At 34.3% G+C, this 17,459-nt stretch overlaps 2 protein-coding genes across 2 annotated transcripts; one reads left to right on the forward strand and one right to left on the reverse strand.

The window, feature by feature from the left end:
* Positions 1-520: 520 nt before the first annotated feature.
* On the reverse strand, positions 521-3,466 carry LOC120339715 (uncharacterized). The gene is made up of 6 exons (XM_039407905.2): positions 3,324-3,466; positions 2,545-2,701; positions 2,246-2,367; positions 1,854-1,938; positions 1,399-1,492; positions 521-979 (listed from the first exon to the last, which is right to left on the reverse strand). Exons 1-6 carry the CDS (start codon positions 3,419-3,421, stop codon positions 720-722), a joined length of 816 nt encoding a protein of 271 aa, XP_039263839.2. The 5' UTR covers positions 3,422-3,466; the 3' UTR covers positions 521-719.
* Positions 3,467-8,639: 5,173 nt separating this feature from the next.
* LOC120339241 (nucleolar protein 56-like) lies at positions 8,640-17,459 on the forward strand. Its single transcript, XM_039407333.2, has 12 exons — positions 8,640-8,796; positions 10,310-10,508; positions 11,142-11,315; positions 12,298-12,496; positions 13,036-13,232; positions 13,495-13,646; positions 14,025-14,125; positions 14,253-14,401; positions 14,876-14,997; positions 15,097-15,273; positions 15,907-15,963; positions 16,469-17,459. The coding sequence occupies exons 1-12, from the start codon at positions 8,794-8,796 to the stop codon at positions 17,063-17,065; spliced, it is 2,127 nt and encodes a 708-aa protein (XP_039263267.2). The 5' UTR covers positions 8,640-8,793; the 3' UTR covers positions 17,066-17,459.

A 17,459-nucleotide genomic window follows, 5' to 3' on the forward strand; every position in this document is an offset into this window, starting at 1 on the left:
ATGGCTGGATATTTTACTGAATTATTATATCTATTTGCATATTGAAATAGAGTCGCACTTTTTTTTATCTATAATGATTTTATTTCGGTTTCTGCAAAATTTGAATAATTTATTCAATAAAATCAAAGTCTTGTATAATTCAATACAATGATATCAATAATTATGTAATCTAATTCAACTTTTAAAATACGGCAAGGCAGAATTGATGATTGATCATAAGGGGTAATCATAGCTTTTTATCACAAAATTTCATTGATTCAAAATAAAGTTTGTATAAATGAAAAGATTATTTACAAATTAATATTTAGAACACTTTAGATAAAACCATACTATTTACACTGAAATGAAAGAAAATATATACTTGCATAATTTTATTCAGCTATTTTGTATTGCACTTTTATGTAAAAACAACCAACAGAATAAATCGATTAACTTTTGCATAGTATTGAAGGCTAAGTTCTCATAATTTCAAAGAGTTGCAAAGGGAAAGATAAAGAAGTTTCGTTTTTTCGAACATCAATTAAATATTTCAGATAAGTCTCTATATTCTGTTATTCATTGTCTGTCAGGAATGAATAACATTTTACTGTACATTCTGAATGGAAATACACGAGTACTTTACACCACAAAAAAAAAGTTTGGTTTATATTCATAAAATACAATTTGTTTTGAATTGTATCTAAAAGTTTTCAGTTCAAAGAGTTCAGTTCAAAATATGATCAAGCACTTGAAATATCGGAGAAATTGACGTTTCCGTTATTTGTTTTTCCCTGAACTTGGTTGATGACGTCACTGGGTCCAAATCCGGGAACATTTTTCTGTGGTTCCGTGCAACAACCCGTAGCTCTTATAACAAAAACAACGCACACTATGACCATAACTAATAAAATATCGTGAAATAGTAAAGCCACCATAGCCCCACCTACATCGATCCACATGTACGACCCATAAGATGAATCGTGCATTATGACGTCAACGCCTGGAAAAAAATTGTGAACAATCAGAAAATAGAACGCAGTGACTATTAAGCAAAATCAAATAACTAACATCCACAACAATGTTTAAAATTAAACGCTTTGGGTACGGACTATAGTTTGAAAGCAATAATGGTGAAAATATATGCAATGGCGTATAGAGCCCATATTATCAATTCAGAGTATAACTTAGTACTCAGTGATGTTATTCAAAATTATGGAAACAGGTTCTTTTTTCAACAAATAAATCAGTCATTGACAACATATCCCTCAACCATGTCGAGCCTAATTGTTGGTATCTATAGCTTTGCCGAACACCCTAAATTCCATCACTGCCTTACTCATTTTCAATTATTATAGCATTCTCAAGCGAAATAACTTTATTTTAAAACTGTACAGTAAACTTAAAGCATATATAACTTACTATCTTGGTTGACGGTATTATTATTAACTGGATTTATGATTCCGTCATCGTTACACAGGCCCGGGCATGCGCAAGGAGATGATAATATGAAATCCTAAAACGTAGAAATTATATATATGTATGTTATTCTTTTTTAATTTTAAGAATACAAATTTTTATACTGAACTACCATTGCATTTACATATAAGCACCACCTAACTCAAACAATTCGTGAACAAAAAATCAAAAGTTTATCAGGAAATATTTCAAATTGCATAATGCGTAATGTTTCATCATTAACAACAATTCAAAAAAGTTACATTCTTAATGCAAATCATACAAGGTCAATGAAATGAATTAGCTAACTTTTATATCCATGTTCATGTGACATTTTTCCATGACATTTTTCACATTGATTCTGTTTTGAATTTCAGGGATTCCAAAGTGTTAGAAAAAGTAAAAACTATAATGCTCACATATTCGGTTATGACCAATTCTCCTAGAAACCTCAAGTCGTGTGTATTAACGCCAGCATCGCAGATTAACTGAATTCGGGACATTCTGAAAAGCACAAATAAAATCAGAATGAAGGAATATTGAATAAAAAAGCAAGCACGCACAAGATCATAACATTTATTAACATAGTCCAGCATATATCTATACACAACTTTTTCTATTAACGCGTCTTCAAATGTTTAAAGAGGTGTATACAACTTTATACTTTGAGTGTACGTACATTATCACATACAGGGGGGCATTATGTAACGGTGAGTTTCTGCTTATGGTAAATATGGTTTGTTCTTCCTTGTAGGAGATTTTCACATTTCATTACCAGACATAAAAAGGGTAGAAATAAAATCCATTGTACCTCTGAGCATCTAAAGCGGTGTAATGGATTGAGACCTTTCCGGTGTCTGTGGTGTTGAAATATGCTGAATTTTGTGTTCCAAGGTCGTAAACATGACTTAGCGTTTTTGTCGACTGAACCACCTAAATTCGATTGCAGGTATAAACAAATTCCAAACAAACAAAGGTATATTCAAATTCCATTCATACAGCGATCAAAATATATTGATGCTTGTTTTATTAATCAAAATAAAAACGGCAAAAATAGAATATATTACAAGGTTTACGTAATTTCCTTTAGAATCAGTTAAAGTTGATTACCGCTAATCCGGTCATGCTTCCCCATGAAAATGGATAACATGGATTATATTTGTAAAGCCACCCATCGCCCCCAGGTAAGCTGTATGCCGAATCCGTTCCACTTTGCGTTCCCAGTGCTTTTAGATTTATCTGTCCTGTACCGTCTGACATTTCGCACCTAAAGTATCAACAAAATGGTTTTTAATAGAGGATTATGAAAAAGACATGTTGCGAAAAAGTAAGTGTAAAAACAAATTGAAAATATGTTTTTCTGAAAACTACAATGACTGGCGGCCTTAGCGTCAACGGGAATAATGTTCAACTAAAATTAAACGAAATGCATGGCAGCCGAAATCACCAACCCAGACAAGTGACCGCATTATCTATATAATTTGTGATGAAACAATGTGCTCACGTCGGTTCTTTGCGTAAATGACCTTTTATATTTGATGTGCGTCGCGTTTGCATTGTCTCCGCTTGAATATTTCATAATTTATTATATTAGAGTTTGGAATCCCTGATTTAGGCTGTACGAAATACACTTGGGTATACCGTATACCCGGTTGAAGAGCACTGATGTAGAGTATATCTGCACTATATATTTGCCAATCAGTGCCATACAGCACGTCATATTTTTGATCATAGACACACGCATAAAATATGACGTCTCAAAGGGGGTCCATTCCTCCAAATTTGAGTTTTTAAGGGTAAATTTTCCCCCGAGTCTCCCATCTGTATGTAACTTGTGTATAGCATTATGAAATTAAAACTAATAATAACATATATATATACGAACTTACTTGCAAGAGTCAATTTTGTTACACGACAACGCCATCACAGTGCTTCGTGACATCATAAAGAAAGCGCAAATGACAAACCAAAGTGTAGTTTGCGCCATATTGTAACTAACTCTCTAATGACGAACTTGATATTACTATTCAAGTCGACTATTTAAATTTAAAAAAAATATGATTTTAACACATTTTGCTAACAATCCCCATCACCTTATGTCAGTTGCATATCAATATGTCTATTTTTAATGCTATAGGCTCACTGCTATCAAGTATTTTGTCTTTCTTTTAGGGCCCCGGACCTCATTTACTTTAGCTAAAATTTTTGAATAAAGCTGATCGGTAAACTAAACATGACTTTCAGTTGCAATAGATTCAAAAAATAAAAGGGGCTCATCAGAAGCAAAACTTTAAAAATTAAAAAAATGCAATTATGTAACTGCGTTTATTGCTTTCTCTATACAAATATAATCAAACTGCTCGGCACTACATGTATGCGTTCTGACATGCCACCACTGCTCATGTTTATTCACTCGTTGGTATAATGTATCGTTTTATTTACTGTGTTAATTATTGAACATTTATCTCTTTGCATCTTCGTGTCATGGGACCAATATGCACAAGGTAATAATAATATATTTTACGATGCATACTTTACAATAGAATATTTGATAGAATTATCAGCCACCAAAATGATTTATCATATTAACTATCATTAATAACTTGTCTAAAATATTTCTACGTCAGATTTTTTTCCAAGGAGGTTGGATATTTGGAAATCACCGCCTTGTAACTATTTCTTGATCGCCTATACTTGTGGTTATTCATGTATTGCGTCAATTGGGATATTATGGTGCGTGATGCGTCGCCATGAGTCTGTGTTAAGTGGCGGATTTACCATTAGGCAAGGTGGACTGAAGCCTGGGGATCATTTTAAATTGTAAAGACTTGTTCCAGAATGAAACCTAATTAAATTTCATGAAACTGAAATTTGCTTAATTTTTTTTTAATCGGGTCAATAATTCTTGCCACAAAGATTATTCGTTCAAACGGGTAGAGACCAAATACGTTTGACTAAATGAATTCGTTTAAACTTGAAAAACTCTACCTTAAATTTAAAAGTGAAACAGTTTAAGTTTAACAGTTTTACCATAATGCCTTCATATTTTGAAAAAAAAATTATGAAATATCAATATCTAGCTATATATATATATACTAATTTATCTAAGCAACAATTAACCTAAAAAATTAGGATATATTTGACTATTTCTGGTCTTTTTTTTTTTATCGCAGAACCGTTCGAAAAAATATAAAGCTATATTTAATTATTAGTATGTTTTATTTATCGGCAAGGGGACCATGCCTTCCCACCTCTCGAGACAATAAACGGATGTTAACATTTATTTATACGTCCGATTTCTGCCGCCATGACGTTTTATTACTGTATGAGTTTGACAGAGTGTTTTTAAATTCATTTTACTATCCAATCTACTTAGGTGATTATCGTACGTAACTTACCCGTAGTTGAAATTTTGTATTTCACGCAATTTTATTCATGACGTCCTTTATCACATTCATCAAATTTATAACTAACACGAAAACGTCTACTACCATGTCATAATGGATTAGTTGTGACCAGTGTTCCCTCTAAGAAAATTTCACACTGCGCAAATATTGTTTTTACTGAACAAGACTATTTTAAGGCTGAGCAGAATCCTAAATTATTTGCAAATTTGTTAAATGTAGTAATAGTAGCTTATTATATATCATCGGAATGCGAACAAAGCACACGTTTAACTCAAATAGCTTTTTTTGTTTTCATGCCTTTACAAGGTTTATACATTTTGTCCGTGTTTGTTTTGTTTATTGCTGAATCAAGCGACAATCATCCAAAGAACAATACTTGATGTACGATCTCGACATTTTTGTTGTTGAAATATCATTGCTTTCATCAAAATCAGAAATGAAATTTTGCTTGTCTTATGCTCCGAATGATTTTTTTCCCTGGCGACAAAGTCTATGCTTATCAAAAATTCGAAGCCATAATTTTTGCTTCACCAGGAATGTGGCAATTTAGTGTATGTTGACATGCGACGATTTATTAATTTGCGGGACAATATTGATGAATTAAGCTTAAAACGTGGTGGAACACTATCTATGTGAGGCTTCATTTCACTTGATGGGGTTTTCAAAACTTCACTTTCTTCAGCGGTCGGTATTGCGGTGAAAAAGTTCGAACAACCTCCTCTTGCTTCCACGTTTCGCTTAATCGTTAAAGCATCTAGTGCGTCAATGTGCTTTTTTATTATTCAAATGGCGTTTTAAATAATCAACTTCTTATTCCCTCCCATGATTTTCTTTTTCCAAATTACTAACAGGTGCCACTTCCCGACAAACTTTGTGGATTATCACATTCCTTGACGTGGAATAGTAATAAATTTCGCAAAGTTCAGCAGTTGTTTTAGCTTATGCATACCGGTATCAAGATCGCAAATGAGTGTCGAACACTTCACTGTTGTATTTAGCCATTCCACTTTAAAATGAATTTTCTTATTTTTAGCTTTACTTCCCTGAATAGACATTTCACACACAAACGTCAGATAAAGAAAACTAGTATATTATTGGTTTTGGTTAATATGCTGAATATGAAAACGCTTAAAATTTTTTTTTAGTAATTTCTGGTGAAACATACTCACAACATCGCTATATAACATCGGTATCATTCAGTATAAGCTCATGGCCACGTGTGTACCAATCTAGAGATTTAGGAGGCAACAGTGCTAGCACTCGCTCAAACTCAGCCCTTCTTGAAATTCCAACTAGTTTAACCATATATTTACGGTTCATTAGCCTAACCATACGGCTACGAGCAACCAACAAATTTCCTGTAACAAACAATGGGCACCAGCTTTGCAACATTTGATACCTATTAAAATTCTAAATTTTCTCATATCTTCATCTGTTTGATTACACTACGAACAATAACAAGATTTAGCCGGGTCGACAACACGAAATCCAGAGCGCGCGATGAAAATTTTAAAAACTGACCCACGCTGGCATACAAAAATTAAGGTATTCGTAACAGACAGGTGTGTGACATCACAATGACTAGTGTTTACCAGAATACGCGTGAAACATAAAACGAGCATTCTAGTTGAGCGGTAATAAATATGACATATGAAATATGAGCCACGATTTGAAAACGAAATGTTGCAACTGCGCGAGAATGAGATTTTACTGCGCAAATGTTCTAGTGATACTGCGCAATTGCGCGGTTGGCAGCTTAGAGGGAACCTTGGTTGTGACGTTATTGTTAGAGGGTCCTGATAAATAGCATAATCTATAGTGCAAGGGTGGGCAACCTTTTTCAGTTTGCGTGCCAAAATAAGCATTATCGACAAAGAAAAACATACACTTTCACACAAGTATATATTGAGTTACTTTTTAATAAAATAACAATCTGACAAAATGATTTTATTACTTTTTTCATGCCACATCAGTGTGACATCTGCTGCTGCTTTACCACTGACTGAGATTTTACATCAGGTCTATATTTTGAAACTTTCCGAGAAGTACACCAACTACTAGTTTCATCAGTTTGGCTAATCCTATTACAAAACTTAAAATAAAGTTCATAACTGGGAACAGAGATACACAACCATATGCTGATGAAAACATAAAGAGTAATGCAGTTGCAAAATTTTTCAAGCACGGAAGATTTTCAAGAATGGTAATCCATATCTGCAATAGTTCTTTTTCTGCACTTCTCTCTTGTATTCCCTCCTTTTATCGCATTCTTCCATTATTTACCAACTCAACTCTAAGGTATAATCATTTTTCGCTTTCAATTTTTTTGCTGCCACGAAATTTATTATACACCAAGTTTCATCGGATAAATCAGGGGTTGTTGCCTACCTCTGGACTCTAGGGTTCTCATTGTCTAAATCCGGCTCTGCTCTTGGCAGTTCAGGGCTTACGCGTAATAATACTCAAAAGTAGTCTCCTTTACTTCTTAATGAGTGCGGGTGAACTGGTATTGAGCAAATTCTCTTAAAATATTTTCTCGCTATGTCCATTAAAAAAGCTACAACCCTTGTTCAATGTATTTTCTCGTTCCGAATAGACAATGTGTCTAAAACAGGGGTGGGCAAGGGGTTTGTACCAGGGGTCAAATATTTTGATCATCTAGACTGGCGGGCCATGAAAGTGTGACGTCAAAAGTTACATTTTATGAACAATATTTACAGTGTTACAAAAGCAAAATTGGAAAATAATAAGCCTCGTGCTAAAACTAAGTTTAATTGCAATCTCAACAAATTCCCTGAGCTAATTTTTAGCTGAAACAAAATACCAAAAGAGAGCGAGCTACGCAAAACCAGCGGCACGTGATATGATTGTTTCCCAGAGCGTCTATTTCCTTGTATATTTCTGCAACAGTAACTAATCACCAATAAGTTAGCAATTAGTGCAGTAGCTCAGAAATTTTTTATATATACACGTCTATGGATGTAAACATTGCCATTTTTACGGGGTTTTGGGTGTTGTTTGTCAGTTTTTAGTTGTGTGTCCAAAGATTAGTTTTAAATCAAATTCATCTCTAGTAAATCAAGTAACTTGAATGTCATTTTGTTTTCAGATGAGTTTTTGTATATTTAGTAAATTTTCTAAAAAAAGGGCTGCAATGGGATATACATATTTATCCCGAGAATAAGAAAGCCGATAAGACGGCTTAATCATATGACGAACCACGGACACTCGTTCAGTTACCAGTAGCCTACATGTCGGAGTAGGGGATTAGTTAGTCAGTTATTTGTTTTTAGAGGCATGGACTTGATGGTAGAGAAAGCCTTAACCTACCAGAGATTACGTGTACTACTCTACGGCGGCGATGAGTCCACCAATCCTTTCGCACATAACTATCCCCGCATGAGATCGGATCTGCGAACCCACGCGGTGTAATCAGAGGTTCGCGGCGAGCATATTCCTAACGCTCAGCACGATGTACCACACCAGCGAGACTGGGCTAAAACTAGCTATCAATACCCGCAAGCGATATTTGGATAAATACATTTATGAAAAATGATGGTTTTGAAGCGCCAATTTTTCAAAATACTCTCAACATGAGCATCAGAAATGTGCATTGTATCTTGTATGTACTTTAGAAAAAAATTCTTGGGTCAAGGGTCGGGGAAACATCCATTTTGATGATTCTCCGCAATCCATTTGCACAAAATTACATAGGATTACGTTGTCTTATTGGTTTATATTCTTTTTAAAAAAAATATTGAAATAAAAAAATTATCTGATTGTTTTACCCTATTCATTTATTATATAAATGTATAAATATATAAATGAATATGTAACTGGGTTTACGTAAATAATAAATAATAAACGATTTTTCGGTCGAAATCTCCTCGTGGTCTCAGCGAGCAGACAGACGTATTTGTTGCTGCGAACGGCGACAACAAGTTCTTGCAAAATGGTAAGTACATTTAGTTTACCGAAATTGTAGTAATAGGATGTACTGACGTAGTATTATTTAATACAAATAAAATTATGTGAATATGTTTTTATATTTCAGAGTGTAGGCCTAGTGGTGAAATTTATATAGAATATTTTGTTGCCTGTCTCTTCGCCGCGGTAGGCCAACTTAAGAACTTACAAAACATGAACGTAACTAGTACCGTACCGGTACGGTAACACAGCAACATGTTTGCTTATATTGATTGTGTGGTTGTAGGCCTATAATAATTTTCTTATAGTCTGCCAAATATATAATCATTTATATACCTGCATCCTTCTGGACTGTCAGACTCTGATAACCGATAAGCAATAACCAGATAACTGGAATATATATGGGCAGTACATCACAGTGGTTCGATTTCAAAAATAACCCCTTTATTTGAAGACAATTAATTATAAATAAGTTTAAATAGATGTTAAAAAGTTGATAAACCAAGCAATTTTGACAACCCGAATCTTGAGGTTTCACAAACTGAGACAATTCCAGAATTCACAATCATTATTCGGACCTCCTGAAGTAGGGTGGCTTACCCACTTTGCGGCCATGACCTATCTGCGACCATCAACTTCATCGATTGAATTAATGTCGAAAAAATTAACGAACCGCGACGATATTTCTCACGCGTTATCGTCCACTTATCCCTCGTAGCTCGGCGAAATTACACTAAAATGCGGCCACAAATAAAAAAGTTAAGACCGAAAACCTGACCGAAGAAAAAAAACAGACCATTTTACCATGTCGCCAACTACCCATTGTTCCTTTAAAAAAGCTTGAAAATCCATACAAATATAAGAGATAAAGAGATGAAACTTGGCAGGTGGGTAGAGTTGTGTTGCTTTTAACCATCTTTAAAGTTTCGCGTTTCTACATTCAAAGTAGGGGGGTGCGCATTTCCAATACGTCAATAATATCTTTGTCAACTAATTTGCGACCACCGTGTTTTTGTCTGTTTGATTGCTGTGATGCGGTGCTTTGTTTATAATTTGAAGAATTTTGTTCGAAATAACCGTGTTCTCAAAATATATGACGGTCAGAAATGCAATTAGAAGCCCATTTTTTCACGCATGGCTGCGTATGCCCTAGTCTCGACGCAGCAGAAACGATGTTCAAGGCTTGTAATCCGTGATCGCACACTGGTCGTTCGGTCGCAAATACGTCTTCAGAGTCTCGTACTTTGGTGGTTTGTTTAGCTTTAACCCCTGGTCGTAGAAAGTTAATTCGAAGTTCAGCGTGTAGAATAAATGCCAATGCACCTACGGTGAAAAAATTAACGGGTTTGAAATATTGGTTTTTGTTTTATAGCGGTTTGAATGAAATCGTCCGCAGACTGGCTACACCAACCTATGCGCACCAAGATGGCGCACAACCTGAAGTCAAGTTGTGTTCCAGGTTAGGGTTCAGGTTGTGCGACAGCTTGGTGCGCATACTTCAGGAGTACCCATTATTCTCTAAACAATTTTGTTTGTTTCAGTTGTACATTCTGTACGAACACGCAACTGGATATTCGCTGTTTCATGTGCAAGAAGTAGAAGAAGTTGGAGCACTGTTGCCGACAGTCGAGAGAGCAATCACAGATGTCGCTCTATTCAAGACCATTGTTAAATTGATTGCATTTTCTCCATTTAAGTCGGGAACTAATGCACTGGACAATGCTAACGCTATTTCTGAAGGTTAGTATACACTCTTACCAGCTATTCCTATGCCAAACTAAAGACCAATACCTAGAAGAACGATAGTTGTTTTATACAAACCATTGGCTGTTTATCCAGACCCTCTGATAGAATGCATGAAATGCTTCATTGTTCAGAAGACTTAACAGTTTTGAATCTGATTTTCTTAGTGTTGTTCTTTACTGTTTTCTTTGTGTCAAATGCATGTGATCTGATGAATCGTACCTCTTTCATTTGTTTATTATCCTGGTTTTGCCCTTTTTGAAAATAAATGGTTAAGTATTATAGTAAGCTCAAATCATAACCATATTTTACTCATTTACACAATCACAATGGTAAAGCTGATAAGACTGCTTGAGCATATGGCATACCACGACCACTGACTGACTTGAGTGGTGAAATTACCCACTTTAATAGATTAATCTATTCTGCATCATTTCAAATAGAAATTGAACATCTCCAAGAAATTCTAAAAACCTGTCGCTTTTGCTTCCTAACAATAAAACATTTCTTTTATCAAATATACCCAAATTCGGCATGTTTACGCATATTTCTATTACGTATATTATGACTTCTTATTTCAAAATTCTATGACTTTGTTAACCTTCTTTTCATAATAATATCTTCTTCTAGGTATTGTTCATGATGATTTGAAATTGTTTCTGGAAACTAATGTTCCAACTGGTAAAAAAGCAAAGAAATCAGGGTTCGAACTTGGTGTGTCTGATACAAGAATAACGGCAACAATACAGGATGAACTTGGAATCAAATGTGCAGTTGGGGACGCTGTAACAGAAATATTCAGGGGTAAAGTATAAGGACAGAATTTAGGACCGAAACCCCTTTTTCGACTTTTTTCGTAAAATAGTTAGTTGTTTTGCCTCAAGTGTCATTAATTTTTTAACTTGATACTGTTATAATCGAGAAGTCACGTTTTTTGATTCTATTTATAGGATTTTTGGATGAGCAATATTCATCAGCCTCTTCTCTTAGTGTCCAATATTTTAGTATGAAATTCACCATATATCGAAGTAAATGACAAGCTTGGGGAAAAAATTGTATTCAAGAATGGAGACCCTTCTTGTCCTTAATTCAGTATAAACCCATGTTTGTAGATGTGGTTTATGTTGCGTTCTAGAGAAAATTAATCAAAATGGAGCATTTTATACTGTGCATTGAAATTCTTTTATCAGTTTCCTTATGTTTCTGAATTTTTAATAGGTGTATCAGCAGATGATAACAGAAAAAAATATTTTATAAATTGGGTCATATTTTTATTGCCACACTATTGTAAATTGCATCTAAGGTGACTTGTTATAACGGGCGAAGCAGTGATGACGTGACCCAATCATAAAACCAGATCTGGTCGGTTACCAGATTGGTTATACCATTCACCCATGATGTGGTGTGTGGTAAAATAGTTGTGCTACACGTGGCAAAACTATGTTGATGTAAAACATTGTGGTCTGTCTGAGCTTTTCCCAAAAAGAAGGGATATTTTTTTTTGGTAAGTCTTGAACTGAAGAACAATAATATTAATGGTAGTTAAGTCGGATTGTTTCGTGTTAGTAGCTTGTATTAAGCTTCGATGCTAATGCTGTATTTCAAGAATGGTTGGGTAATTGGCAAACTTTACAATAAAAATTTGTATTGATTTTGAATTACTATCATGCATAGATAATTTTAGTAATAAAAGTAATCCAGTGGCAGTAATGTCTAAGAATTCCGGTTTATAAAGACTTTAATAAAATGAATTTTTCTGTTTTTGTCATGTTTTTCTATTCTAAAGGCTTGCGACTACATTTCGCAAATCTTGTGAAGGGTTTGACTCCACAAGGTGAGGCTAAAGCTCAATTGGGTTTGGCTCACAGTTATTCCCGAGCTAAAGTCAAATTCAATGTGAATCGTGCTGATAACATGATCATTCAAAGTATCGCATTACTGGATCAACTTGACAAAGACATCAACACTTTTTCAATGAGGGTCAGGTAATCTGTAATTTTTTATGAGACTATTTAATTTTAAATTTTGATCATTAGCAATTAATGTTAAGGAAATGTTAGGAAAATGTGTTGCCATTGCCGTTTGATAACCCTGCTTAGATTCGAATCTTGTAGTGGATAATTATGTGTAAGAAGATTACTGTACACCTTATCGCCGTAGGGTAGTTCACGTCTCCACCGGTCGGTTAAGGCGTGCTCCATTAAAATCATGCATCTGAAACAAATATCTGACTGACCAAATCCTATACAGGACATGGACAGCTTTCTGAACAAGAGGCTGTGGTACGTCATAAGATTATTCTGTCTTATCTATCTTCTTTCCTTTCTCCCCACCAACTAAATATGAAAATCCTATCCCATAACAACCGTATGTATTTCAGCACTTCTGATTAAAAACGAAAGATTTTAAATTGAAAAAATTGGCCCATTCTAGCAAATTTTTTCAGCATTTTGCTTAAACTGCTGATGAGTGATGAGTCAAATTTTTTTTTATTTAAATTTATTAAAATGTTTGTTTTTTTCAGAGAATGGTACTCCTACCATTTTCCAGAAATGGTAAAGGTTGTCAGTGAAAATTACCAATATTGTCGCATGGTAAAACTGGTTGGAAATCGCAAAATATTGTCAGGTGCTGATGAAACTTTCATTGAAAAAATGGATGAAATCACAATGGATTCTGCCAAATCGAAGGCCATCATTGATGCTTCAAAAATGTCAATGGGTATGTTGTTTCTACTTGAAAACGAATATTTGTTGTTTTTTATTCAAAGTACGTGTTTCTTTGTGGGTGTAATAGCTTGATTGTTTAGGCAGCGAACAGAATTCAATATTGTAATTCTAATCCCATGCCCATCACCTCATCTGTGATGTAGTAACTTGGAGACTTAATGCTGTCTTTCAGAAATAAGGTGGATTATTATATATCGATGCCTGCTTATTCGTAGCAAAAAAGGCCGTGTAAAAAAATCTTTTCTATTCGTTAGGTATGGATATTTCGCCAATCGATTTGATCAATATTCAGTCGTTTTCTGCAAGAGTTATTTCTCTGGCTGAATATAGAAGATCTTTAGTACAATATTTACACAGCAGAATGGAATCTGTGGCACCAAATCTTGCATCACTCATTGGAGACATGGTGGGTTTTTTATTTAAAAATTTGCATAACATGGCACTGGTTAAGCCGCCAAAAAAATCGAGTATTTCTGGTCTTAGCTAATATTACACTACTTGACATGCTACTTGTTTTAGGAAATGCGAATAAATTTCACTGTTAGAACGCAAATTTTTGTTTCCTCATCATTGAAGTTGTCAAAATAAAATTTTATTTAAACTATTGTTATCTTTGGATGCTTTTGGTCCTATCAAAAATTTCATTTTATTATGGTTTTCATGAGTTGGTTTTTTTTTTTAATAAAGTATAACGATTATGTATGATGGTGCCTCTGCCTCAGTATAATTACTAGTTTAGTATTGATAAATTCTTTGATGTGATGCTTTCCTATTTTTTTTCTAGGTTGGTGCTAGACTTATCTCTCATGCAGGCAGTTTAACAAACTTGGCTAAATATCCAGCCTCTACAGTACAAATTCTTGGAGCGGAAAAGGCTTTATTCAGGTTGGAGCTTTTTACATACACTATTTCCAATTTAGTAGCCCAACTGTACAATTATCTGGGGAATTTTGAAGAGATTAGATCTTAAATGTTAATTTTTTTCATTTCGAGAGTTTGCTCAACTTTTTAGGGCTTTGAAGACGAAAGGTAACACTCCGAAATATGGTCTTATCTTTCATTCGACATTTATTGGACGAGCTGCTGCCAAAAACAAGGGAAGAATATCTCGATTTCTCGCAAATAAATGCTCAATGGCTTCAAGAATTGATTGCTTCTCAGGTAATTGACAACTACTCCTATAGTCTGTAATTTTTATTAAAATAGTTTTTTCTAGCATGTGCTGATAGGTTGGGGTTTATGAATTTTTTTTGATATAAAATAGTTTGCTGTCATGACTGACGGCCAATGTTATACGGGTCTGTCTGAGGCTTGAAAAAAAGTTACACTGTTTCGAATCTGGTATCATTTTTGATTTAACTTTATTCAAATCAAAACTATTGAGCAGAATTAAATACTCAAAAGTGTCAATGCTTTCTTATCAGTAATTTGTAATTGAGGTTAAATAATCATAATCAGTGTGCAATCTAATTTTGATGACAACTTGGGCATATTTAAGCGAACTTTCAATGTCAAATCAGCATAATGCTGTAAATCTAGATTCCTGTTAATAAAAACAGCAGGCCACAATCAAACCCTTGTGCAAACCTGCCATTTTCTTTTGGATATTTTATCCATCTTTTCTTTTTCTTCCAGAGCAACCGAGCAATATTTTTGGGGAAAAATTGAAAGAACAAGTGGAGGAAAGACTGAAATTTTTCGAAACAGGCGATACACCAAGAAAGAATGTAGATGTTATGAAAGAAGCTTTAGCAGAGGTAATAAATTTGTGATAGTCTATTCCCTTTTTATATTTGATGTTTCTGAGTTTGTACACCTATAGAGATTTAGGAAATTTTCTATCGATGTTCTTACAGGCTGCTGAGTTTATAAAAACAGAAAAAATCAATGGAGATGCTGCTGACGAATCGATGAAGAAAAAAAAGAAAAAGAAGAAAAGAAAATCGGAAGTGGAAGAAATGGAGATTTCTCAAATTGTTTCTGATGGAGAGGATAATGAGGCAGCCAGTCCTGCTAAGCGTCCTAAACTTGAGGTGATTTTTTGTTGTAATCATGCATGCTGTTATATTGGTATCACTCATTTACTGAACTCAAGACTTTATAGTATTTAAGTTATCTCTGGCTTCTGATTATTCAATAATTCCATTCCCGGCGCAGATTAGATAAGAAATCTTTATTGAGAAGTATGTACACTTGACCATAACATCTTGACTATTGGCAAATGTATTTCATGTTAATCGCAAATTAAACTTCAATTTTAATATAAGCCTTGAAATTTACCCCCATTTGAAGTTTTAAATTCTGACAACATAACACTTAAAGGTTAAATTGAAGCATCTGATATTATAACACTGGCCTATTTTCGAAATTTGGAATTATCTTTGTGTTTATTGTATGGGGTTTTATAGGGCAGAGTCTGTCTATGTGGGATTCGCCCATCATGCTATATTTGAATTCAGGGCAGCAGTTCACAACTGGGGGCAATGGTCCACAGACTTTGGTGTTTCATGAGCTTTGTATGAATAAATGTAAATATCCTAAAAAGGCAAATTTAACTTGCTTGCCATCATGAACTGGCTTGCGTTAATTGACAAATCGAGCATGAATTTTCAAAACAGACTTTTGTGTGTTGCTCAAGTTTCAACCACTTTTCATTATGTTAACAGAATGAAACATCAGCACTTGACACTTCTGAGAAGAAAAAAAAGAAGAAAAAGAAAAAGGTAGTGATGTCTATTTTTTTTTTCAACTATTTGAAATCTGTTTGGACAATGTAATATTGCTGTATGTACGCATTATTTATATCAGTTTGCGCCATTATTGGGTGAATTTGATGTTTTCAGAAAGACATCACTCGATTTGAAACATATAAATCTGCTCAACATTGTCTTAAAAATCAAGCAATTAAGCTGTAATATTGTTTCCCCTATTTTGTAAGTAACTTTATAAGTATTGTTTTATACATTTTGCATTATAAATTTTAAATTTTGGTCAATTTAGAATTTTAGATTATAGCTAGAATAAAGATTTTGTTAGGTTCATGCAACTGTTCTATCCCCAAACTAAATATTTCTGGTTCAATTGTTAATGTTATTTTTAGCAAAGTTATGGTTTGTCTCCAAACATACTCCGGAGCGCGGGGAGTGTAGATATATTATTCTTCATATTTATGGAATTATGTAGGAGATCAAGTTTTAGTAAATCGAGTTGTGTTTCATATTTACATAGGAAGCTGCTGAAAGCGCGGAAGAAAGTATGGAAGTTTCGGCAATCAATGATTCTGTAGTGTCAGTAGAAGGTGGCGAAAATGACAAGAAATCAAAGAAAAAGAAGAAAAAAGCAAAAGCTGAACAATCGATGGCTGACACGACGGCAGATGAAACAATCGGTTCCGTTGGTGATCAGAGTATGGGAAAGAAGAAGAAAAAAAAGAAAAAAGTTAACGGGTCATCATTGGAGGAAGAAGTTTCAACAGCTGATGATACTAACGCTTCTATCGGGGATGCTGATTCATCAATGAAAAAGAAGAAAAAGAAAGCTGCTGCGGCAACCGGGAATAAAATGAATGGTTCGTCACATGAAGAACAGGAAGAAATGGAGACTTCGGCAGTAAAAGAGAAAAAGAAGAAAAAAAAGGCGGCCGTTATTGTGTCAGAAGTTGCCCAGGATGCAGACAAATCTGCCAAAAAGAAAAAAAGGAAAAGCCTTGATGTTTCGAAAGCCGAAATATCTGCAATCGGTGATGATTCTGTCCTTGAATCTGGGGAAACTCCTAAGAAAGTGAAAAAGGCAAAGAAAAAGAAAAGTATTGCTGTTGATGAATGAAGATTTGAATAATCACTGCTATTCAACACTGCCAAAATGATGTAAAAATCGTGCAACTCTGTAATATACACTAATAGATGGTCGGTGGTAAGACTAACTTCCAAGTAAGCTTTAATGGATACTGTAGACTTCTCGTGTGATGATTCCAGTTCTTTCAGAAATATTGTGAAAACATTCCCACAAGCTCCGTTCTGAACTGAGAGGGACAAAATATTTCTCTCAAAAGAACAAAATATTTGTGCCAAATGATTTTGCATAAAATATTTCGAATTGCATTGCCTAAGGATATTTTGTAAATTCTACCTTTGTAAAAAATGCAACTGTTGGAATTGATTTGGATTTCGTTTGGTGGAATATTTTAGCTGGTAAAATTACATTTGAATTGTGAATTGGA

Source organism: Styela clava, chromosome 9 (assembly GCF_964204865.1).
Source record: "Styela clava chromosome 9, kaStyClav1.hap1.2, whole genome shotgun sequence".
Lineage (NCBI taxonomy): Eukaryota > Metazoa > Chordata > Ascidiacea > Stolidobranchia > Styelidae > Styela > Styela clava.